Here is a 22,612-nt window from a genome sequence, read left to right as displayed (position 1 = left end):
GATCTAGATCGGCTAGGTGGCGCGGCAGGCGCCGAAGCGAGTGCTTCTTCGGAAGAGGACAAGCAAGAACAAGCAAACCACACATGTACAGGGCGGGCGACCAACGCGCGACACAACGCAAACTTGTACTCCTCCGACCACCCCGGAGGCTGCAGTTTCGCCGGCGGTCACTATCAACTCTCGCTGCCAGGAAACCATCATGGACACATTGCTTGGTGGGAGCTTACACGGCTAAGCTCCGTGCAGGACACCGTGAAGCCTTCTCTTTCAAAATTGAGGTACGTGCTACCAATCTAAGTACTGGCAGGGCCAGCGTTGGGCTGTATCGAGGAACTCGCTGACATAATTGGAACAGAAAGCTGCCGTCGCGGTCGCAGATTTGACCTGCGTATGTGCTTACCATACGCCCGAAAGCTCATCCCGTCATAAGGCTCCCGGCACACATCGGGGACTGCAATATCTGTTTCGACACACGTCCGACGTCTTTCGGCGAACCACAATGCTATGGTGCGTCGTACCGCAGTGTAGCCCCGCTTCGCACAGGGTCCTACAGCCGACGTCGCCAACTCGCCACCACCACACTCAGCAGATGTCAGTTCCCATATCACCACCAGTTGGCACCGCCTTGCAGGATGGGCGAAACGCCCATGTACCAGGTCCGGATCCCAGTCGGGCTGCAACTCAGTAGGGTGATCGCCAATGTTTCTGTTCCGATAGCATGTCCCGTCAATGCGACTCCATGCCTGCTTGCAGCCTGCGCATGCACACTCGATGTCGTTGCAGCCCTGGTGGGTCCCGCTCCAAACGGAGATCTCACAAACGTTGCCACGATCAGTGACGGCGTGCGGGTAACCAACGCCACGGACACCAGTGATCATTCCGGTGGCTACGGCCCAGGCACGCCAGAGTTCAAAAGGATCTTGGACCTAGGTGCGCTCCAGTAGCCGCGACTATCTAAGTGCAGCCAGTCGCGTTTCCCCTCATGACCACCGGGCTATGTTCGAGACAGGACAACTCTTCTTCTTGCGTAGATTCCCCCGGTCCGGTCTACAGACAAGACGCCCTAGACTAGTCATGGTAAGTTGAACTCTCTAGCCCCCATGTCCGCAGCTGCGTGTTCGCCCTGTTCGAAAGCGCCTTCTGCGGAACCTACCATCCAGTGGCGTTTTACGTACTGCGCGCTCTGCTGTCAGTCGGTCGCCTGTGGCTATGTATATCACCCCCCGCGTCGTCCCAACGAACTGTCCACGACACATTGTACACTTCGTGAGTGGTCTACTGCCTCGATGTGGGCATTTAATGTGAGAATATATCTCACAGGCGGCGCAGTCCCCCCCACCGGCCAGTCCCCATCGTACGGTAAGTTCGAGATGCGATGATTCCATGAATGCAGTTTGACAGTCGAGACGCAGGGTGGCCTCGGGGCACCGCGCCATTTAAGCATGAGGCAGGCGCAAGCGCTGCACCCAATCGACCCCATCCACTCTTTATCCACTTCTATGAACTCCGCAGCAGAGGCTTCGAGCGAGTTGTTACCACAACGTGTTGGCCTGGGACCCGCCTACGGCGCGCTCCTCATCTGTACGTTCATAAGTCTCATGTAAGCCGAGCTTCCAAGCCGTGTCGACAAACATCAGATCTGATTTATGTTCTCCGACAGGCTTTATGGCGTGGCGCTGCACCAGGTGTACCAATTTACCTTTCTTGACGGCTCGAACAGTCGACTGGTCAACTACTACGTGAGTCGAAACATTTATCTCCTTGTGCAGCAATGTTAAAATGCTGGCTCCCTAGGTCGCGGTACTCGTGTGAGCATTCAAATCCAGCCGCATGGTGCAAAAGGGTGGCATGCGCTAATCACAAGACTGCTAGCGTGCTCGATGCCCTGCATACGGTCTTAGCAATACATACGAAGTACGTCCTGATCCTGCACGCCAAGAATGCCACTCTGACCCAGCGGAAGCTATCGAAATTTTATCTCAAAGTATTTTACGCCTGATAGTCTCGCGGACCCCCTCTGGTATGCTCGCATGCTTAGCCCCTCGTATCTCGTATCGAAATGAACTGAGCCCTTCGCAGGTCCCTGAACGTGCGCGGTACTAACCAATACATACGGTTGAGTATTACTGACTCTCAAGTTCTCTCAGCTGCAGCCAGTCATAACGGTATTAGAGCTGGTTCCCCAGATTTTTCGCGGAACCCTCAACTGACTACATGCTTCACAGGGGACCATCATAGTGACATGCCAAATGTAAGCTTCCTGCTGGCTGACTCATGTGTATGTGCTGAGCGTGCTGTGCAGGTTCTTCGCTCGGCGTGTATATATGGGCAAGTACTGCAAACAACACGATGGACTCGAAGTCTGACCCTCCAAGCAGTTGGCAAAATGTATCAGCCGCTTGTCAAATATACGGTAGGTCTTTACGTATCTTTATTGATCCATCACGGGCATCTGACGATGAGATTGTAGGGCGGGATGTTCGTCGTGGAGCTCGGTAGGTTTATTTTGTGTCTGGATAGTTCCATGTATTCACCTTGACCTCGTCGTTGCTCCCGTGTCCCGCGTTTACTACTAGCTGCTGCGATAGGTCGGTTACAAGTATACGAGACCACAATGAAATCTGCGACTGACATTGCTCATGATAGCATTCACCTGGATAGCGTAAGCCTCTTGATTATATTCGACATGGATATATAGAACTTACCGCATCACCACCGCCAGCTTCAAACAGGACAGTGTGCATGATCTGAACAACTTCTCGGTGCGCTTCTATCCGCCCTGCCCTAGCAATTCCCTCATTATAGCACTGCATTCAGTGGTTACAATCCGGAGGTTACGGCGTCGTCATCACCGCCGACGCTATCATGACTACCGTGCTCGTGGTGGCTCTGCATCGCAGCCGGAATGGATTCAAGCGGTGGGTACCTTCACAAATCATCTTACAACTCATGCCACTTAACGGAACGCACGCAGGACGAACTCTGTACTCGACCTCCTAACGGCATATGCGATCTGCACAGGTGAGTGCTCCTGCTGCCTGCACTATTGCTGCGCATGACCATACCCTCCATCGACTGTCACAGGTTTGATCACTCTGTGAGTTTGACAGATTACATATCTCGGTCTGTCTCTAACGGCTGCGGGGTTGCGTGATAAGCGTATTTGCGACTATGTGCTTCGGCAGTGTAAGTCATTGACTGATGTTGTCCAGGACGACCATTTGACAGATCACGTAGGCTGTCATTTCTCCGAATAATCTGCTCTTCGGCGCCCTCGACCTAGTCTGCGTAAAAAGTAGGAAACTCTCTCACCAAGCTTCCCAATGACGAGCATGCCAGTACTGACCACGTTTATCTAGTCTATATCAATTCCGTCCTGGCCGCGTGAGTTGTCATCGACCCATTCCACGAGCTCCCGCTTGGGCTGAACATACATGTCCTGACAGACTGAATGCCCGGTCGACCCTTGCGGCGCTCGACGCCGGGTTCCAAGACCAAAGCACGCGGGACATCTTCCTCGGCGTCATGCCGCGGCACTCGTCTCATACCATCGTAAATGGATACGGTTCACCGGTGCGTTGGCACTCGGGGGAGGACCCTGCGGAAGCCGAGAGCGCTGCGCCCACCGCAAAGCCCGACACCGAGACCGAGACTGCGGACTCGGTCATCGATATCATGGCGGCCACGAAGGTTATGACATGGTAAACCTAGGAATAACGAGGGAATTGTGATTTATGTTGTACTTGTAGCAGAACCTCGGACTGGTGCGCTTGGATATGCACGACATGTATTGCGGCTAATGGGCTACCTGTAAATAGTATTAATGTACGTGTTTCGTAGTGTTCGTGCAGCCAGGGCGAGACGACTCAATAGGAATGGAAGTTTGGGACCCGGAGAAGATATGCTCGGACGTTCCAGACACCTAATGGGGTCGCGAATGACATCACCTGCTTGCAAATGCATACGGACTTTCCGAGGACGGCGTCGATAAGTTCGCTCGAGGCGTTGTCGGTAGTTCAGTACGCACAGGCAATCATACTTGGATGAACATACGGTCAAGACAGAGCGCATAAGATCGTTTGGGGTGCTGTTAGAGATAGGAGGCAAACAGAGTACGTTCTACCTGTGGAACGGGAGTAGATGTATCGGCAACTTCTATGGTGGGCCAAGAACGGGGATTTGGAGGCAGGGGCATTTTTGGCAGTCGAGCACGACATAGTACACATGGAAAAATATGAACAGTATCAGAAAGTGCGTCAGAAAATAGGAAGGCGTACCGCCCAAGGTTACAATCATAGATAATAAGTACAGAGCAGAGCGAGAACATGCATCCACAGTCCATTTTGCGAGTCTTCAGAAGCCTCGGCCTCGTCCCCTGCGCACGCAGCCCTACGTCAGCCCGAGCACATCCAACCTTCAACATGCACACTCACCTGCCGCGCGCACGGTACGGCTGGTAGCCCCCGCCTCCTCCCCGGAAGCCGCCCCGGTAGCCCCCTCGGTAGCCGCCCCGTCCCCGCCCGCGGGCGTTGAACCCGGGGATGTTCGTCCGCTTTGCGGTGACCTATGCAGGGGCCCACCGTCAGATGTGCGCCTCGTCGGACGTGGATGCGTAACGAACCTTAATGAGACGCCCGCGGAAGAGGGAGTTGTCCATGGAGAGGGCGGCATCCACATGTTCTGTCTCAGAAAACTCGACGTATGCGTAGCTAGCGGGTCCTGGTCTCAGTTTGGCGGAAGCAGAAGTGAAGCTGGTAACTCACCCCTTCGGATGCCCGGTGAACTTGTCGCAGAGAATGGTCACCCGGTTGATGGTGCCGCACGCTTGGAAGTGCTGCTGGATCTCTTCTGGCGTAGCAGAGTAGTCCACCTGTTCCCTCTGCTTCAGCAACCAAAGTCTGTCACCGCACGTTTGAATACACGTACGTTCCCAACGTATATGCTCCGACTGTCCGTAGCCGCCTTCTCCTCCTCAGTTTCCATCGGCTGGTCCCCCGTGGGCGTACTCCGTTCCGCCTTCTCCGCCGCGGCCTGCAGTTCCCTCAGCTTTGTCGCCTCGCGCTCCATCTCCTCCACGCGCTGCTTCATGAGCAAGATTTCCTAGAGCGGCCGCAAACCCGACTTCAGCACCACGTCCCCACACGGCTATAAACATGCACTGTGACGTACCGGGTCATCCTCCTCTGCATTGTCTATGACGGTGTCCTCATTGAGGGTGGGCGTCGTGGCGTCGACGTCGGTCATTGTGAATGGGAAAGCAAAGAGAGAGCTGGAGCAGAGCTAGAGAGCACGACTACGGTCGGCGTGTGTGGCGAGCGAGAGGAAGTTGCGCTTGAGCCGTGGCAGGCTCACGCAGGCTCACGCGAAAGTTTCCGCGTGCTGTGACCCGGGGCTTGTGACGTAGAGCGCACGTGCCACGCGCGTCTCGTCACGCAGCGCCATCTGCAACGGTCCATACTTAGATCCCTCGGAGCTTTTCTTGCCATCTCCCTGGTAGTATATCGGTTAGTACACGCGCCTGTCACGCGCGAAAGCGGGGTTCGACTCCCCGCCAGGGAGTTGTTTTTTTTTGGATTGTTCGGGGTCATATACATACGTCCACAGTACTTACACGTTACGGAAAATAAGGGAGAGAATCATCGAGGCAAGACGGTATGTTTGGACGGAAGCATGAAAGCGAACACTGGGTATGTATTGCGTATATGCAGATTCAAGTACACTGTTACAGACATTCCGAGGCCATCCGAGCTATCAGTCCGCAAACAAAACGTCCACCACAACAACAGCAGAAAGTTCGTGTCCTTATGACATCAAGTTTCAAAGCCAACACATCAATGTTCCATCATCCTACAGCAACCTCTCAAATGACATCGACACGGCACCGATTGGTTCGAGTACCGCTCAGTCGTCGCGCTGCGCTAGCCCGACGGTCTTCTCGCCCTGGTTAACTGAACGTCCGATAGTTGTCAGTCACTCGTCGCTCTAACGGCGCACTAGTACTGGTGTAGACTTACAGACGACATAAACAGACTTGAGGAACACGTCTCCGAAGATATCGAAATCGAGGTCGCCGCGGCTCTGGATGCCGCCAAAGGTGAACCCGTCGCCGGCGTCACCAAAGGCGATGTCCTTAGCGTTCACCTACGCGTATGTCGTTTTAGCAGTGGTCGTGGAGAAACGTAGCACTGGTAATGTGCGGTACAACATACCTTGTAGAGCGTGTCGCCGACGGCAAAGGAAACGTCGGGTACAGTGGCGTCTGAGGGGAACTTGTATCCACCCTGCTGGTTGTCGAAAACAGCACCCTTGATGCCGCCTATGGATAGAGATCAGAACAAGGCAGCGGAGAAGTCGGCTTAAAGGAAACTTGCCGTAGAGTGCATCGACGACGTCGTCAGAAACGAGGAGAAGGGTGGTGCCGGTGTCGAGGATGGTCGTGTTTCCCGAACGCTCCTTCGTCTCGCCGTTCAGCGACCAGCTAGTGGACGCGACTTGCCAGAATCCCTGAGAGCTGTCGTTCAAGCAATATCAGCTGCGGTCCCGGGGCGCCGTAAGGCACAACTGGGAGCATACGTACTTGTCCACGGGAGTGTATGTGATCGGGTTGGGCGTCACAGAGGTGTCAATGAATCCTGAATGACAGTTTTAGCGTCATGCCATATGGCAAAGCGGAACATGGCACGAACCAAAGGAGTAGAATCCAGCCTCGTCTCCGCGGCCAAGCTTGACGGTGAACACGGACTGATAATAATCCATATGATGTCAGTGCCGTGCTCGCTGTAGAAGGTGGTGAAATTTACGGACGGGGTTAATCAGCTTCTTAGTGATCATGTTCTCCACCGGGGTGGGTACAGGCTTGGGCGAGACGGTGTTGATCTGCGGCCAAGCGAGACCAAGCAGTCCGTCGTTCCCTCCGTCCTGGAGGAAACTCGCACTGAGCTTCTCGGCGAGCTCGATGGCCTGGCCCGGGATAGTAACGTCCGCAACGGTCACATTGTCCGTGTACACGTTGCCAGAAGCTGAGGAGCCATCGCCGTAGCTGATATTCCACGTGCCAGATGCCTTCTTGGCCGTGGAGGACTTGGAGGGATTGTAGATGGTGTGGCCCTTGGTCGACGAGGCACGCGAAAGTTCGGAGCTGCAAGGTACATGTGAGTTTTGTTCCGGAATACGTCAGAGGTGTCGAGATAACGGACCTCCAGACCCATAGGTCAGAGGAACCAGTGTCGAAGTCGAGGTTGAGCGTGACGCCCGGGGTGCCAATCTTGACGGGCACGACATACTCGAGGCTGACAGACGGCGAGAATATGTTCAGACATCGTCATTGGGCGCTACAGGAGGAGCAGGCACTCACTCTGAATAAATGATGTTCCCGGACACGCTGTGATGAGCACCACTGCGGGCCGGAGTCGTGAACGAAACGCACCGTTCTGGATGGACTCGGCGGGGACCTCGTGGTCGGTGTCCTGGTCGTGCTTGCTCTTGACCTTCACGACAACATTGTTACGCTTCGCGAAGCCGGCGTTGCGTCCGGTCTCGAAACCGTAACGACGAGCGGCACGAGCGTAGGCGGCAGAGAAAGCCGGCCGCTTTCCGTTCTTGTAGATTTCGGGGCGAACGAGTTGATGAAGCTTCATGGTAGAGGGTGCTGGGGTGGACTGGGAGGCGGATTTGGACGGGATGCAGCCCATGGCGAATGCTTATATAGGGATTGCTAGAGGACGAGAGTGGCGTCTGTGATATCACAGGTTGACAGTAGAACGATTACCCGAGGAAGGCGGACAGGCACACGATGTGACGCGGACGAGGAGGACGGAAGTATATGGGACAGGCACGCTCGGAGGTCGGACGCTACGGTGAAGGTGGACAGAGCGGTGGAGAGCAGGGCGCCACAGTGACTGCAGGACGAGCGGGCGGACGTCCACCGTAAGCACGCTCTTATCAGTGCGGAGCGCAAGGGGCCCTTCGTCTTCTCCGCAACTGTTCCTCGCGACGGGCTCCCGTTTCTGACGGAACTTCCCCAGAATCGGCCCCTTCGAGCATCCTCACCAAGCTTGCTGTCACATACGGGCAGGAGCGACCATAGTCGGAGGGGTCTGAGAGGGCGGCCAGGATAAGCCGAGGCGTGTGGTGATATCCTGGAGCTCAGGCGATGTACTTTGGTAGAAGGACTGTGTGCATAAGACGGATGAGATGAGAAGCAGCTATCAAATGAAGTGAACGTGAGATCATCATATGCGTTCATGGCGATCACAAACTCGGCGGGCGCTTGATCTAAAGATACACCCTGCTTCTTTCTTCCTTACCTTTTTGGGAGTGTATCCGCAGCGGGTCCGATGCGCGCTTAGCTCCGCAGCCCTGAGTACGCTGCTGTTGTCAATGACATCAAGCTTACAATATTCCACAACATACTCGAGTTGTTGGGCTACATCATCACACGTCATGAATGCATGAAGACGTGCATACGGTCCAGCCCGGGGCTGTCCTTCTGTCCCTGGGTCGAGGCACCGCTGGTCACTTGCTATCTGGTTCTGTTTCGCTTCATGGAAGACCTATATCTTGCTGTCGCTCCGGATCCGTTCCAGCCCGATCTTGCAGAAGTGAGCTTATGGCTGTCTTACGACTTGCAGCATTCGTGGCACTCGTGCTTCCAATCATTCAGTCAGTCACGCCCTACGCGGCAAGTATACGGAAGATACCTATCGCCGATGTATACATGTTGATGCGGACGGTCCGAGTCTCCAAGTACATCGTCTCGAGCGGGTCCGCCGTCGATGATTTCGCTCATGTTCCTTGATGGCGTGACTCTGCGTCGAGTCTACGAGCACGGGACAGCATGCCTTCGACACGAATTAGTTCTTCACTGGAATGCACCGTGCATCATTGACGTCCTCGCCACACTTGCGATGCGTTCTCTAACGACGAACGGCGCAAACCCTAGCAAACCTTCATATGGCTTGATATCATCGCAAAGGTCGACCGCGGGATACGACTGAATATTGAATCCTTGGGCTTCACTGTAAAACAGCGGGTAAGATATCCCGTTGCGACGTTGCAACATCTCAGGCCGATCTGGGCCTTCTTTTGACGTGTCGGTGTCCGCTCATGACGGTGACGGTAGGGTCTGGCAGAGGATTGACGAAGACGGCTACGAATGCGGTAAGTGATATGCCCCATTGAGAAACGCTCTCAGCCGCCACAGTGGCCGATCGCGCGTCGCAGCGTTGTTCGTGCCCGAGGCATTCCTCCGCAGACATATACCCGCTCTTGGCACAGAAAAGGCCTGTCAAAAAATCAATGACGCAATTACCAGCCAGCTGTGTCGGGCCCACATATAAGCCAACGCTAGTCGTTTCCTCGCGGCGTCCGTCCTTGGTCCCCTCCTCCGCTAGCTGACTATGAGAACTCTGGCGTCGTCCATACGTTGTTGCCGCACTATCTGCCCTATGCATGCTTCGTAGTTTGTGCGGCCGACTCCATTTTCCACGTCGCTCCGATGGGGCACGCGGCTTGCGTCGAATGGCTAGACGTGAGTTCACGCCCTTATCTATATACACTATGTGTTGCGCGTGTCGGACGGTGCTAGAACAGTGAGCCCAAGTCGCATGAGAGTCGAGAGGGACGCGGTTAGGCGGACGCGTTTGCGAATCGCGTCGCGCTCTCGTGACTCGGGCCACGTGGCCGCCTTGAGGTTTCGATTCGCCTCTGCGATCGTGAACGCGGTACCAATCTCGGGCTTTGTCCTCCCACTTACGACGGTCCTCCATGAGACTCCCTCGTGCCATCTTCTCCCGCTGATACCCTCTCATCTTTCATTTCCTCCGCGATACCTATCGTCTCTCATTTCTTGCACGCTAGCATCTCATGGGCAACAACCCTAGCCGCCCGTCAGGAACTTCACGCTCACGATCGCATTTTCCTCAAGACCGCTCGTACTCGAAAAATACATGGTCTAGTCGCCCGCGGAGGGGCTATGGCGCGGAAGAAGACATGTATGACGCGGAGCCTATGGCGCTGAGAGAGGAGCAGGCGCGCCAGCAGCCTTACGGCTCTCCATTTCCCAATATGCCACAGCAGGGTTATTACGGCCGTGCGTGTTGTTTGTGCCTCGCAATGAAGACCCTTTCACCCATACCATTGCGTGTGCATCGTACACAGAGCCTCAATCTATGCCAGGGCAACCCCTCGTATTCCCTCAGCCCCAGATGCATATCGGAGGCAACCCAGTCATCCCGCCCATTCCCACTATGTCAGGCGCTATGCCCACGGCTGGCAACCCGTTCCCCGCTCCTCCGATGAACACAGGCATGGGTATGGGCATGGGCCTTGATCACAATTCGCACATGGGTATGCCCCAACCAGTTATCCCCGGGCAAGGGCAAAACCCCGAAGCACCCGTCATCCCTCCCATGCCATCTAACTTTGGAAGAGCCGGCGGGACGCCATACCATGCTGCTGGCGCATATCCGGACTCGGAGGACTCTGAAAGCTACGATGATGAGCTGAGTCCCCAAACACGCGAGCGGCTCCAGCCTCCCCTCGCACCTGGGCAATACGGTCCGTTCGATCGAAATCGCGAGAGGAGGGGCACGCCCGCGCCCGCGCTTAGACGAGGTCAACACCGTAGGGCGGAGTCCTCCCCCGTGTTCGTACAGCAGCTGCCTCCTGGGTTTGTCCCGCAGGAGCAGCCCCCGGTTATTCCCCCGCCAGGCGTCGCGTTTGGCCCCGGCCAGCAGCCCTTTCCTCAATTCCAGAACCAGGGCGCGCCCATGTACCAGGAAGAGGAACGCTTTCGCCGCGAGCCTCCGATGGACTTTCGACCGCGGCCGTGGACTCCGCTCCGTCACACCCACAATCCTTTGCCCCCGCCGCCCAAAGACATCTTCCAGCACTCCCCATACGCCCAGATCCTGCGCGAGCTCCGCAAGCCGATAGACGCGGAGGAGATCAAGGCGAAGCTCGCGCAGGCGCCCGCGTTCACGACCATAAACGCCATTCCGATCCCGAACGTGCAGCCCGGGCACCACCAGGGTTCGCGCTCGAGCAAGGAGAAGAAGCGCAAGGGCCTCTTCCGGTCACTCAGCGCGCGCCTGGGGGGTTCGCGCAGGGACGACGAGAGCTTCTCGGACGTCATGAGCCCCCCTCAGCAGGCATTCGTCGGCGGTCAGTCTATCACGATACTCCCCACGGTCGAACACCTCCCGGATGGGACCACTACGTTGACGTACCACCATCCTAATGCGCCGATGGCTGCGGGAGCGAACACTGGCGGTATACCCATGGCTGGAGGCGGCGGACAGCCGCCAGTCATGCCATCCGGAGTTATGCCAGGGTATGTGCCCGGAGTCGCCCCAGCAGTCTCGCCCGCATTCGGGAACTCCGCGGCACAACAGCAACATCAACAACAGCAGCAACAACAGTACCCTCAGTCTCCTGGCCCACAACGCATGCCGACCCCGCAGCCTGCGCCGCCTCCGCCTCCGCGCCCTATCCGGATCGACCGCTCGAACCGGTACCACGGGCTGCTGCACATGTCGCCGCACAAGGTGCACTACGGGAACAAGTCGTACCCTACGGTACTGCACCTCATCGAAGCGCTCCGTTTTTTGCCCGGACACCCTGAGTCCGCGGAGGAGGTGCGGCGGTGCGGCACGGCGGAGGAGGCGGCTGTGATTTCGGACAGCATGCGCTCGCGGTGGCGCGGAGACCTGCAGGAGAAGTTCTCGGAGCTGGTGAGTACGGCCTATCGTCGTGTGTTGGCGCGCGCCTTCGATGTGAATGTTGACTGTTGACACGATGCTTGCAGGTGGAAGAGGCGCTGTACCAGAAGTTCATCCAGCACGAGCGCCTACGCGAGCTACTCCTCGAGACGGGCGACGCGGAGCTGATATACACGGACCCGAACGACGATTTCTGGGGCGATGGTCCCGTGGGGCAGGGCATGAACGCCCTCGGGCAGGCGCTCTGCCGCGTGCGCGACCGGCTTCGCAGGGAGCTCGAGACGTAATACGCCCTCGGCGGGCCCCCTTCCCTATCCCTACCCTCATCGGATCTCCAATACCATACCATACGACCTGCGATACCTAACCTACTGCGACACCTCTATCTCCACACATCCCTACCCTCCTCCGGCTCTCCTCGTCTTTCCTCCTCTCTTCTTTTGGCGGTCTCTTGTGTGTGTCAGTGTACCCTTTGTTCCCTCCCTCTTCACGCTCTCGATGATGCTCTCCCCGACGACCATCCCTCGCTTTCTTAGTCTAACCTTATCCTGCCACGACTGCTGTGTTTGTTGCGCCACTATGTGTTTGGGTGTTCACGACTATAGGCACGATATTATGGGATGTACTGTATCATAAGTAGTAGAGTATGCATGATGCATTATTTGCTGTTCTGAACGATGGAAGCGAGCAAGCACTAGCGTGAATATGAATGGTCGTGAGGACATAATGCGGAGCCCGAGGTGGTGAGTACGCGGACGTATGTAGTGCTCTCGAGGACTATCACGCCTTCCTGCGACGCTTCCTCTTACGCTTGCCTTCCTGCTCTCCCGTGTCCTCTTCCTGTACCGCGTCTACATGCTCCTTAGCATCGCCGCCCTTCCCTCCCGCAGACGATGCCTGCGCGATGGCCCTCCGCACGGCCTCACGTCGTATCTTTTCTGGCACTTTACTCCAGTACAGTTCTTCTCGCGCGCCCTCGACGACCTCCATCGAGATCGGCTTGATTTCCCCGCCTTCAGCATCTCCCTCTGTCCCAGTGCTGTCGAGGCCCTGGCGCTGCACGAGAGGAAGGGTATGGAACGCGGTCACGAGCGCCTGTGCGTGGTGAGGCGCAGACAAGCGCAGGTGGCACTGCGGGTGGGCGCGAAAAGGTCAGCATCTGTGCTCGCGCATACGAGGAAAGAGCGGGTACGCACCGTGCCCATGCCCTTGCTGTAGTCGACGTAGTCGAGCGCGTCCGGCCCAAAGCCGCGCGCGGCGAAGAGTGCCTTGAGCGTCGTCCGGTTCGTCTCCGGGTGCACGCCCCGCACGTACACCAGGCACCCAGGCGGGAACGGCGCATCTGGGTCCGCATGCTCGTGCGCGGGCGCAGGCGCTGGGGGCGCGTGCGTAGGGGGCTCCCCGTTGCCCCAGCCCTGGTCGCGGTCGCGGTAGCCGTCTGCGTCGTAGCTGGGGTCCGCAGGCCCAGCCTCTGGTTCGGGCTCTGACTGGGCGATTTGGTCGAGGAGCCGCTGGCGGTGCGCGAGGTACTCCTCCTTGAGCGCGTCCCAGCGCGCCTTCGGAAGTGCGCGAAACCCGAATTTGACCGCCTCGCGTGCGGGGGCGCCCGTCTCCTCGTTCTCGTCTTCGCATGGCGGGATGTCATTGCGCCGGGGCCGCCATGGCCAGTCCGCGACGAGGCGTGATGCGTCGTCTTCGCTCGCGAATGTGACGAGCGCGAAGCCCTTGGGTTTCGGGACGTCCCCGGGGCGGTCGAGGTGGTGCACGGGGAGGGTGATACTTTGGACGCCTGTGGAAAGCACTTGTCCGGAGCTAGGCAGGCCGAGGAGAGCGGAGATGAAGGCGTAGATCTTGGGCACGCTGCGGTGCGCGAGGGGAAGGCATTCCTATATGGCAGCGCAACGGATGAGTTCATGCCCAGCGTCACCACGGCATGCAGGGCGGGGTGGAACGCACCATGTACACCGTGCTCTTCTCCCACTCTTGCCGGGTGGTGTTGCGCGCGCTCAGCAGCGCATCGCGCCAGTCCCTCCTCCGCACCTCGTACCCGCCTGGGTCGCTCGATGTGGACGCGTCCGTGCCCTGCCAGTCTGTCCGCGACGGCGCGGTGACGCGCATGCGCACCTCAAAGATGTCGGCGGCGTGGGTGCGAATTGCTTTGACGTACGCAGATTCTGGGGGCCGCGAGCTCAGATGGGAGAAGTACGCGGAGTTGCGGAGGAGCGCGCTGAGGGGGAGCCCTAGAAGATGAAGCTCAGCTCTCACTGCTGGGAGCGCGGGAGGGTACGTACAGCCTTCGTCCGCGGTGGCGAGCGCTCTGCGGAGTTCGACATTCGCCCAGAGAGAGTGGTCGGAAAGTGAGAGCGAGAGGAGTGCAATGAGGTCTTCGTCGGGTATAGCTGGTTCCGAGTGTTTTTGTTTGCCCTTCGTGGTGCTTGCGGAGTTTTGGATGGGTGTTGCCTTCGAAGGCCCAGCTCGGACTTCTGGGTGAGTCGCAGCCGGAGCGACTGCATTTCCTGTTGCTGTATGATGAGGTTTTGATTTCTGGGCAACTTTGCGAGGGACGAAGGCGAACATGACGGCAAGGAGCAGGAGGTGCCTCAAGCGCGTAGACTCGACGTCGACGCGTCGGGTAAACGCCCACATGTCACGATCACATGGGACGCGTCACGGCGCCCACAAGCGTGACTGCCGCGGGAAGTGGGGGCTCTGTGCCGCGGTGAGCCTGAGAGAGCTCGTCCAAAAACCGCCATGAGTGGACCTGGCCCTCGGATGACCCACTCTGCAGTCCACATGCGCCGCGACATGCGTACGTCGCTGAGAAAATACGGGCCTGTCCGCCGAGGCCGGGACGCACCCCACCCGGACGTCCCCATCGACGACCACCGCCGCCGTTCTGAGCTCTCCGCCGCTGCAGATCGCGTCGGACTCTATTGCACCGGAGCGGGAAGTCGAAGCGAGGTGGGTGCGATCGCAGCAGGCGGGGCCAGCTGCGCTCCAGGCAGTGTCTCCCCTCGCCACCGTATACTTACCTGGCACTCCTCGCCATCTAGAAAGGAAGCACGGCTGCTTGTCTGTCCATCGAGATCGACGATTCGCGCTGCTGAAGCGAGTGACGTACGTATAGGTGCACCTGCTACCTCTTCCTCCCTCGTACAGCGTCAAGTGCACTCCGGAGCGATGATCTCCGTCTCGGCAGCCTCTCGCTCCGCCTTCAATCGCTCCCCCGTTCCAATCTCCCAGTCGCGGACTTACTTTCGCTCTTCATCTCATCTCTGCATACCCATCGTTCGTTCAACCGCGACTGACCCACACCTCCAGATACTTGTCGGAACCAATCGCGTGTCTACCAACTTAGACTTGGCATAATGACCTCTCTCGACGTGACGCCTGGGCAATTCCTGGCTACCCTTGCGGTCGTATGGCTAGTGGGGTACTTCATCCAACACCGTCTCAACCCAGTCAGTCTTTCGAAGACCTCACACGGAACACGGCTAACTAGTCCTCGCAGCTGAACTCTATCCCCACTATCGGCCCTTCCGCGCCGCTCCTCTCCTACATCGGGGCCATTCGCTACTTACGCGATGCCGAGAGTCTTTTACGAGAGGGCCATGAGAAGGTACGCTTATTTTACCGGCGTATACGAATAATGCTGACGCGTACACATGTCCTTAGTATGACGGCCGTGTCTACAAGGTCGCCATGCTCGACGGCTGGCTCGCTATCTTCACCGGCCCGAAACTCATCGACGAGCTTCGCAGGTGCTCAGATGACGAGCTGTCCGCAGTCGAAGGCGCCTCACAGGTAACCCACCTCTTACAAACCATGGATTTAGTAGAACTTATCACCGCGTTCACGTCTACTAGGTGCTCCAGCTAAGGCACACGCTCGGCCCGGGCGTGGACGACCAATTTCACGTCGCAGTCGTACGCGACAAACTCACGCGCAGCCTACAAGCGCTTTGCCCAGACGTGGTCGACGAGATCTCTGCTGCTTTCCAGGAGTACATTCCCGCTACAGGGAGTGGTAAGTGTTCTTATGCAGCGGTGCGCCTACGGATTCGCCGTTTACTCACCGGTCTTGCGTCCTTTCTTTCCTGCCAGAATGGGTCGGAGTGCGTGCATTCCCTATCGTCCAGCAAGTGATTGCGCGAGCGAGCAACCGCGTAATCGTCGGCCTGCCCAAATGCACGTCCATCGTTTACTGCAGATAGTAGGCCGGAATTTAACGGCCTTGCTTTGTAGGCCGTGACCCGGAGTACCTCAAAGTGGCCGTCACCTTTACGAACGACGTGTTCATCACGTCCTTCCTCATCAACCTATTCCCCGACTTCCTTAAACCGTAAGCACATATACCATCACGTCCCAGATGTGTGAGGGCTGAACATGAATCATCCGACCGTGCAGTGTTATAGGGCGCATGACAACCATGGTCTCAAAGAACAAGCGGGCTCTCATGCCTATGGTCGTACCCATGCTGCAAGAACGGCAGAAAATGTACGAAAAGTATGGAGACGATTGGGCGGACAAGCCCGTACGTGTACACCTTCCCGAGTAACCCCTTAGCCACCAGGACTGACCGACATCATTGCCTACATAGCGCGACTTGCTCCAGTGGCTACTTGACGAGGGACGCGACAAGGGCACGCCGTTCGACAACATTGTCGAGAAGGTCCTCCTCGTCAACTTCGGCGCGATCCACACCTCCAGCGGCGTAAGCATCATGCTCCCTTTAACGTTAACCCGTCCGCCTTGTCTGACTCGCCAGGCCCGCCATGCAGACGTTCACACATGCGCTCTACAACCTCGCCGCGTACCCCGAGTACATCCAGCCGCTCCGCGAAGAAGTCGAGGGCATCATCGCCGAAGAGGGCTGGACGAAGACCTCGCTCGGGAAGATGCGCAAGGTCGACAGCTTCCTCAAAGAGTCCATGCGCCTCGCTGACGGCTCCCTCCGTACGTCCCCTCCCCTCCCCCCATGCTCCCTTCCCCCTGCCCTCCTTGCCTTTGTTACATCATACTGACCTAGGCATGCGCACCGCGACAGTGGCGATGTTCCGCAAGGCGATGAAGGACGTCACGCTCTCGGACGGGACGCGCATCCCGCGCGGGACGCTCGTCGCCGCGGCGAGCGCGACCGCGCACCGCGGCGACGACACGCGCTACGCGGCCCCAGACGCGTTCGACCCGTTCCGCTTCGCGCGCATGCGCGAGGGCGGCGCGGACGCGGCCGTCAAGCACCAGCTCGTGAACACCTCCGTCGACTTCCTTACGTTTGGACATGGGAAGCATGCGTGGTGAGTAACTTTCTGGGCTCGGACGTCCCTCGACCCCTTGGGCACTCGGTAGGACGACCGCTGACGATGGGTGAACTATGCATACAGCCCGGGCCGGTTTTTCGCGGCGAACGAGCTGAAGACGATGCTCGCGTATGTTGTGCTCACGTACGACGTCAAGTTCGAGAGGGAGGGCGTGCGGCCCGCCAACTTCCGCTTCGGCCCTGCTGACCTCCCTGCGCCGAACGCGACGGTGCTGTTCAGGAAGCGGCAGGATGTGTCGGGGGCGAGGAAGGTCGTAGTCTAGAATGAGTGTTGTTGGCTCTGCGTGTACATGTGGATGGATCGGATGGATATGTGTTGCCCCTAGGGCGGCGAATGTACAGTGTCGCAAAAAAGTAGTGATATGCTCAGGAGTGCTCGAACGCAGAAAGCACAGCACTCGAATAAGCGTCATCGACGACCCCTTGCACTCACCTCCAGCTATCAATCGACCGTACAACAATTTAGGCGGACTAGTTGGTGGTGCAATTAAAAGATGTGATCGAAAGTATAGCCACCTATCCAACAATCCGCGAAGAGACCTCCAAGCGATACACAGTATCACTTCTTAGGCTTTCCGAAGAAATCCTTCAGGCTGCCCTGCGCCGCAGCGGGCTGCTTCTTGGTCTTCGTCGTGCTGGGTGCCCGCGCGACCGGCTTCTTCTTGACCACGGGCTCCTCGGCATCGGAGGCGTCCACGTCGATGCTCGCTGGTTTCTTCGCTTTCGCAGCGGACGAGGACGTCGACGTGCTCGCCTTCTTGCCCTTGCCCTTCTTCGGCGCTGCCTCCTCTGCTTCCTCTTCGTCGACGGACTCGTAAGACGAGTAGTCCTCCGTCACTAGCACACATCACCAGCATGAGATCTAGGCTGGACGCTATGCAAGGCGGCACGCACCCATGTAGCCCTTCGCGTCGACGGTCATGCGCGACTTCATGATCCGCTTCTTCTTGAGGCCGTTGCGTCCCACAGGCACGACCTTCTTCTGTGCCTTCTTCCGTGGCTTTGGTTTCGGCGCGGCATCCTCGTCCTCTGACGCCTGCTGCGTCTCTGCTGCAGGTTCCGGCGCCATCTCGACGTCTTCGTCTTCGTCGTCTGCAGGCTCCGGCTTAACGGGTACTGGGCGCGAGGAAGATGCTTTCTCCACGAGAGCTGCAGGGGAGAGCAAGCCATTTAGCCTGCGAAGCTGTGCTCCAGTCCGCATGGCACTCACCGTCGTCGATGTCCATCATCGCCCGTAGGCTGTTCTCGGCATCGGAGTCGAGTGCATCCGCTGCCATGGACGAACGCGCCTTGGTCTTTGTGATGCGCCTGGGCGGCGGAGGCGTGTCTTCCTCGTCGTCAGACACGATGCGGTTCTTGCGGAGCTTGATGTCGGCGGGCGCAGGCACGGGCGTAGACTTTTTCTCCTTCTCCTTCGCGCGGGGTGTGGGCTTGTCCTCGGCATCTGAGACTGCGGGTGGGGCGACTTTGCGCTTGACTCCACGCTGTAGACGTAGTGAGTATGGAGGCTTTCGCAATGAGGTGGACAGCAACAGACCTTGCCATCGTCCTTGGGCGACTCGTCATTGATCTCGAGTTTGGCGGTCTTCTTGACTGCCTTCTCTACAGGAGAAACGCTCTCCTCTTTCTTGACCTCCTTCTCTTTCTTCTTACTCTTGTCGCTCTCCGGCGTCTTCTTCGCCTTACTCCAGTCGAGTTTACCGGTTGCTTTAGGCTTCGCAGCACTGACGTTCGCCTTGTCCTTTTCTTTCTCGGCGCTGGAGATGGACGCAGACCCTGACTTGGTGACTGGAGTCTTGTCTTCCGGCTTCTCTGTCTTCACTTTCAAAGTCGGTTTGCGGGAGATCGACTCTGCCGCTGCCTTCGACGATGAGGCCACAGGCGGCAGCGCCTTGCCGATCTGCTGCGCATGAGGAAACACGGTGGTGATGCAGAGCAAGGTGGAACTCACCCGGACGTCTGGGCCGACGACTCTCCCGAGGGCAATAGAGGAAGTTGGGGCGTCTTTAGCGTCGGCTTTGTAGACTATGGCGGAGGGATCACAAATGAGACCGGCGTCCTAGCGAGATTGTTCATACATGTAATCTCAAGTCAATGGGAGTGCTTCGTACCGTGAGGGGCGAGGGGCTGAGACAGTAGACGTGTACTGAGAATATGCGCGCATATGTCGACTTTGCGTCTATGTCAAAGAGAGGGGATTGTTGAGGGCAAAGTAGGAAGTACAGGGTATGACAGGCGTACGTTCGAGGTCTTGTTCGCCCACAAGCGTCAGCGTGGTAGTCGGCACCTCCTCCTCTGTAGATTGGGATTCTGTGGGCTCTGAGTCTACATCCATCCCATCTTCGGTCTGCGTTGAAGTGCTATCCTGCGTTTGGGGAGCAGTGGGGAACAGTTCGCCGGAGACCAAATATGTGGCGAAAGCACGCGTCGGGCTGTCGACAGATGTTTCATGGAACTTTGAGAGCTCTCTGTGCACATGCTCTTCAGGTTTCAAGTCATTGTTAGAACACCTCGCGACATACGTTTTGGCAGCATTGACGTGAATACCGAGCTGGCGACTGAGAGAACGGTATGTGACCTTACGAGGTGAACAATCAGAGCTGCAACCCTCGGCTGGTCAGATCAACATCAACATACGACGTTCTTCTCAATAAAGAGTTGTTTTGTGAGATAGTCGTCGAGAGCAGGCATCGTGTGCGTGGTAGAGAGAGGTTGAGGGAGAGGACGAGACGCGTCGGCGTCGCTCTCATGAGATTCGCGACACACGTGACCGCACAACGCGTCTGTGGCTGAATATTTGTAGGCGCCCGGGGCCGTATCCCATCCGCCTCTTGCTCTTAGCCACGACGCGCTGTTCTGCGAAACGGATATCAGTTGGTATGCACGTATGCCCATAATCATAGAAATTTTTGATTTATTATGCATGGGGGTAGCTGCTCTAGAATCTTGGGCTCGAGTCTTGCTCTCTCAATGCCTCCACCACCTCCCTCAGATCACCCCTCATTCCGTCTCTGTATGCTCGAACGGCCCTTCAAAGTTGTCCAGCTCAAACCCGATGACCCGATCCCAGAAATTTACATCCGCATGTTGACGGAGCAAGTCACGGCGGAGGGTCGCTTCATCTCCCTTACGCGCACCAACGAGGAAGTGTCGATTGTCAGGGAGTGCTCTAACGTCGAAGAGGCAGACGCAGCCTGGCGCTGCATCAAGATCGCCGGACCCATGGACTTTGGTAAGCTTTCTGCGACCCTCACGAAAACAACTTCGATAGCGATGGGTCCTCTCATAGGCGTCACGGGAGTGATGTGCAACTTCACTCTACCCTTGAAGGCTGCCGGGATACCGATCTTCGCGGTATCGACATGGTAGGGGTTCCCCGGTGTGCAGATATTGCGCATTGATCAACAAAGTTATAGGAATACTGATTACGTGCTGGTGCCGAAAGAGTCGGCAGAGGGCGCAGTGAACGCCCTCACCCAGGACGGTTGGCAGTTCGTTCAAGGCGGCCGGCAATAAAGATGGGACATACTCAACATTGACAAACGACTGGATAGCAGCATGGACTATGAGAACCTTACGATCGGCCACGACGCGGACGTCTGAGACAGATACGAATACAAAGCAGACACACTTGAGTAAACCAGAGCAGTGTACATGGTATACATCGACAGGACGAGACGATCGCCTCTAATCGCTCGACAGTCCATCGGACTCACTATCCGCATAGCTGCCCGCGCTCCCCGTAAACTCCGTATCCATACTCTCGCTCCCAAACTCGAAACTCATCGCGTCGTCATCGTCATCCACCCCGCTCTCGTACTCCGGCCCCTCCGCATCCGCCTCTGTCCGGTCCGCCGCAGCGACACCCTCCGCGCACCGCAGGCACTTCCACTGCGTGCCCTTGGGGCCGACGCCCGACCGCTCGTCCGCCGTGCGCATCATGCGGTCCGTCACGCAGTAATAGCAGTAGACGTGCCCGCAGGACGTGACGTATGGCGTGTGGATCGGGTGTTGCGGAACCTGCTCGGGGTCGCTGGATTCTGCTGGGCCGTCGGATCCGGTGGTGGCATATGGGGAAAAAGACGTGAGGGACGATAGGGCAGCGGCAGGGTCTGCGAGGTTCGTAGACGCGTTCTCGGCGCAGATCGCGCATTGGTCCTCAGGAAGCGTCCAGAACTTCCCTCTTCGCGTCTTCTTCTCGGTTTGCGCCGCACCACTACGCGAGGGCATGATAGAGTGGACGGTAAGGCATGAAGTGATGGATGTGAACTGCCGACGAAGAGCTCGGGTATTGACTAGAGGTAGGAGGAAGAGCAGGAATTCCTGGGACGAAGTCAGAGGACGAAGACGAGATAATCCTTGCCACCAGACTTACTGTGAACGCGTGCCAAACCATCTGCCGGTTCATGAACTCATAGGACACTTCCCGCTGGAAGTGTCGGCGCGCAGAGACCAGCCGCAAACGGAGCACCCTATCTGCTAATGTCCGGTACCTAAATGAATGTTATCAGCTCTGGTGAAGCAATTGTCATCGCTCGTTAGACCGACCTTCCGTTCCAAAGGAAGAAGACAAAGTTCAGCAAGCCAGCCGCGCTGTGTATTGACTCCAGGCGCGTCAAAAGCTCCCAGGATTTCCGCCGTCTGTCTGACGAAGGCGCGTCCGGCCACGCGTTGGATAGGGCATGGGAGCGGAGGCGGTTGTGAAGATATGGCACGAATATCGTCGCGACGATATGCACCGCCAACGTCGACCCAGGCAATCCGGAAGCTGTCACCTCCGGTCAAGAATACCACTACGCGCAGGGGGTGAGGGCGCACCGATACGAGAACGAGACCCTGGCGGAGGAGCGTACTTCAGGCCTTGCAGCTTCGCGCCATAGCTCGACCCCTGGTCCCAAACGGAGAACTTGTACAGCACGAGCTGGATGAGCAGGCCGAGCTCGGGCTCGAACTGTGCCTTCCACGCAGACTGTAGCAAACATCGCGTTGGGAGCACGTCGCAAAGAGAGACAACAGACCGCGTACATTGACCAAGCTCAGTGCCTTCGTGAGCGGCTCCTTCAGCAGCTGCACGAGCTCCGCGTCCAGGAGTTCCGCGTCGACCTTCCCCACACGCGTGATGCGGGGGTGCGGAGATGGCGAGGCCGCTACGTCCGCGCGGATTCGCGATATTCTGTCCTGGGCGTCGCTCCAGGCGTTCTGCCAGGACTGATCATGAGCCAGAGGGTGCCGGGCGGACATGGGGTGAGTGGGACGAGGATGACATCGCCGACGCTTGAGCGCCGCCGGCACCCTGGGTCGAGTGTCAAGACCACTTGGGTCGCACGTGATTGCTATCCGCTATGCCTCGCAATAGTTCGCGATGTCGGCGTGAGCTTCGCAGACGTCCCGGAGCTCTATATGCATGTGTTTCAAGAACACTGGGATGGTACAGTACTTAGCTAGAGCAAGAGCGGACAGTGGAAGTGTGCCCGGTCTATAGATGTGTCGCAGCGAGTACGCAGCGTCTTTCTCAGACAGTTTAATGATCGCTCACACAACTCATAAGGCTAGGGCCGTCGACCTGTGTCGGC

The 22,612-nt window shown here is 57.5% G+C and overlaps 8 protein-coding genes and 1 non-coding gene across 9 annotated transcripts; 4 read left to right on the top strand and 5 right to left on the bottom strand.

Annotated features, from left to right (window-relative positions):
* Window positions 1-1,442: 1,442 nt before the first annotated feature.
* Window positions 1,443-3,705, top strand: TRAVEDRAFT_44667 (uncharacterized protein; the record flags this gene model as incomplete). Its single annotated transcript, XM_008036865.1, has 21 exons — window positions 1,443-1,600; window positions 1,661-1,739; window positions 1,795-1,808; window positions 1,873-1,914; window positions 1,964-2,020; window positions 2,080-2,089; window positions 2,148-2,165; window positions 2,226-2,251; window positions 2,303-2,316; window positions 2,379-2,413; window positions 2,471-2,495; window positions 2,577-2,588; window positions 2,647-2,662; window positions 2,723-2,762; window positions 2,818-2,918; window positions 2,975-3,021; window positions 3,085-3,097; window positions 3,159-3,186; window positions 3,238-3,295; window positions 3,360-3,384; window positions 3,447-3,705. The coding sequence occupies 21 exons, from the start codon at window positions 1,443-1,445 to the stop codon at window positions 3,703-3,705; spliced, it is 1,077 nt and encodes a 358-aa protein (XP_008035056.1).
* Window positions 3,706-4,429: 724 nt separating this feature from the next.
* TRAVEDRAFT_35284 (polyadenylate-binding protein 2) lies at window positions 4,430-5,244 on the bottom strand (the record flags this gene model as incomplete). The annotated part of the gene is made up of 5 exons (XM_008036731.1): window positions 4,430-4,564; window positions 4,622-4,709; window positions 4,764-4,870; window positions 4,927-5,100; window positions 5,170-5,244. The coding sequence occupies 5 exons, from the start codon at window positions 5,242-5,244 to the stop codon at window positions 4,430-4,432; spliced, it is 579 nt and encodes a 192-aa protein (XP_008034922.1).
* Window positions 5,245-5,487: 243 nt separating this feature from the next.
* On the top strand, window positions 5,488-5,559 carry TRAVEDRAFT_t44. The gene has a single exon. It is a non-coding gene; the product is annotated as a tRNA-Asp (tRNA).
* Window positions 5,560-5,694: 135 nt separating this feature from the next.
* TRAVEDRAFT_27303 (acid protease) lies at window positions 5,695-7,676 on the bottom strand. Its single transcript, XM_008036642.1, has 9 exons — window positions 7,427-7,676; window positions 7,197-7,290; window positions 6,805-7,138; window positions 6,687-6,741; window positions 6,578-6,632; window positions 6,372-6,511; window positions 6,210-6,316; window positions 6,015-6,141; window positions 5,695-5,948 (listed from the first exon to the last, which is right to left on the bottom strand). Exons 1-9 carry the CDS (start codon window positions 7,635-7,637, stop codon window positions 5,902-5,904), a joined length of 1,170 nt encoding a protein of 389 aa, XP_008034833.1. The 5' UTR covers window positions 7,638-7,676; the 3' UTR covers window positions 5,695-5,901.
* A 2,579-nt stretch (window positions 7,677-10,255) lies between these two features.
* On the top strand, window positions 10,256-12,200 carry TRAVEDRAFT_143996 (DUF1768-domain-containing protein). The gene is made up of 2 exons (XM_008037469.1): window positions 10,256-11,732; window positions 11,807-12,200. The coding sequence occupies exons 1-2, from the start codon at window positions 10,260-10,262 to the stop codon at window positions 12,005-12,007; spliced, it is 1,674 nt and encodes a 557-aa protein (XP_008035660.1). The 5' UTR covers window positions 10,256-10,259; the 3' UTR covers window positions 12,008-12,200.
* A 300-nt stretch (window positions 12,201-12,500) lies between these two features.
* TRAVEDRAFT_44663 (uncharacterized protein) lies at window positions 12,501-14,297 on the bottom strand (the record flags this gene model as incomplete). The annotated part of the gene is made up of 4 exons (XM_008036864.1): window positions 12,501-12,851; window positions 12,917-13,606; window positions 13,677-13,960; window positions 14,012-14,297. 4 exons carry the CDS (start codon window positions 14,295-14,297, stop codon window positions 12,501-12,503), a joined length of 1,611 nt encoding a protein of 536 aa, XP_008035055.1.
* A 333-nt stretch (window positions 14,298-14,630) lies between these two features.
* Window positions 14,631-17,384, top strand: TRAVEDRAFT_70096 (cytochrome P450). The gene is made up of 12 exons (XM_008037468.1): window positions 14,631-14,681; window positions 14,774-15,181; window positions 15,232-15,339; window positions 15,396-15,524; window positions 15,587-15,746; window positions 15,824-15,907; window positions 15,965-16,061; window positions 16,127-16,253; window positions 16,320-16,433; window positions 16,501-16,675; window positions 16,767-17,016; window positions 17,104-17,384. Exons 2-12 carry the CDS (start codon window positions 15,089-15,091, stop codon window positions 17,300-17,302), a joined length of 1,536 nt encoding a protein of 511 aa, XP_008035659.1. The 5' UTR covers window positions 14,631-14,681; window positions 14,774-15,088; the 3' UTR covers window positions 17,303-17,384.
* Window positions 17,385-17,598: 214 nt separating this feature from the next.
* TRAVEDRAFT_44661 (uncharacterized protein) lies at window positions 17,599-19,730 on the bottom strand (the record flags this gene model as incomplete). The annotated part of the gene is made up of 9 exons (XM_008036863.1): window positions 17,599-17,876; window positions 17,934-18,188; window positions 18,250-18,523; window positions 18,577-18,939; window positions 18,991-19,098; window positions 19,151-19,218; window positions 19,281-19,507; window positions 19,562-19,617; window positions 19,677-19,730. The coding sequence occupies 9 exons, from the start codon at window positions 19,728-19,730 to the stop codon at window positions 17,599-17,601; spliced, it is 1,683 nt and encodes a 560-aa protein (XP_008035054.1).
* A 143-nt stretch (window positions 19,731-19,873) lies between these two features.
* TRAVEDRAFT_70094 (peroxisomal biogenesis factor 2) lies at window positions 19,874-22,288 on the bottom strand. Its single transcript, XM_008037467.1, has 8 exons — window positions 22,065-22,288; window positions 21,858-22,008; window positions 21,588-21,807; window positions 21,415-21,532; window positions 20,456-21,362; window positions 20,329-20,404; window positions 19,973-20,271; window positions 19,874-19,916 (listed from the first exon to the last, which is right to left on the bottom strand). Exons 1-5 carry the CDS (start codon window positions 22,278-22,280, stop codon window positions 20,727-20,729), a joined length of 1,341 nt encoding a protein of 446 aa, XP_008035658.1. The 5' UTR covers window positions 22,281-22,288; the 3' UTR covers window positions 19,874-19,916; window positions 19,973-20,271; window positions 20,329-20,404; window positions 20,456-20,726.
* Window positions 22,289-22,612: the final 324 nt, after the last annotated feature.

Source organism: Trametes versicolor, assembly GCF_000271585.1.
Source record: "Trametes versicolor FP-101664 SS1 unplaced genomic scaffold TRAVEscaffold_3, whole genome shotgun sequence".
NCBI lineage: Eukaryota > Fungi > Basidiomycota > Agaricomycetes > Polyporales > Polyporaceae > Trametes > Trametes versicolor.
This window is presented reverse-complemented; position numbering and strand designations above follow the sequence as displayed.

Bases quoted from the DNA above. Each gene is read 5' to 3' on its own strand.
- TRAVEDRAFT_143996 (XM_008037469.1), top strand. From the start codon at position 10,260: ATGCCCACGGCTGGCAACCCGTTCCCCGCTCCTCCGATGAACACAGGC. The intron at 11,733-11,806 runs GTGAGTACGGCC...CGATGCTTGCAG, and splicing joins AGGAGAAGTTCTCGGAGCTG to GTGGAAGAGGCGCTGTACCA.
- TRAVEDRAFT_27303 (XM_008036642.1), bottom strand. From the start codon at position 7,637: ATGAAGCTTCATCAACTCGTTCGCCCCGAAATCTACAAGAACGGAAAG. The intron at 6,633-6,686 runs GTTCGTGCCATG...ACTGTCATTCAG, and splicing joins GGCTGGATTCTACTCCTTTG to GATTCATTGACACCTCTGTG. The intron at 5,949-6,014 runs GTAAGTCTACAC...TCGGACGTTCAG, and splicing joins CAAGTCTGTTTATGTCGTCT to TTAACCAGGGCGAGAAGACC.
- TRAVEDRAFT_70094 (XM_008037467.1), bottom strand. From the start codon at position 22,280: ATGTCCGCCCGGCACCCTCTGGCTCATGATCAGTCCTGGCAGAACGCC. The intron at 22,009-22,064 runs GTACGCGGTCTG...TGTTTGCTACAG, and splicing joins AGGCACTGAGCTTGGTCAAT to TCTGCGTGGAAGGCACAGTT. The intron at 21,363-21,414 runs GTAAGTCTGGTG...ACTTCGTCCCAG, and splicing joins TGGTTTGGCACGCGTTCACA to GAATTCCTGCTCTTCCTCCT.
- TRAVEDRAFT_70096 (XM_008037468.1), top strand. From the start codon at position 15,089: ATGACCTCTCTCGACGTGACGCCTGGGCAATTCCTGGCTACCCTTGCG. The intron at 16,434-16,500 runs GTAAGCATCATG...CCCGCCATGCAG, and splicing joins CGATCCACACCTCCAGCGGC to ACGTTCACACATGCGCTCTA. The intron at 16,676-16,766 runs GTACGTCCCCTC...GCACCGCGACAG, and splicing joins CCTCGCTGACGGCTCCCTCC to TGGCGATGTTCCGCAAGGCG.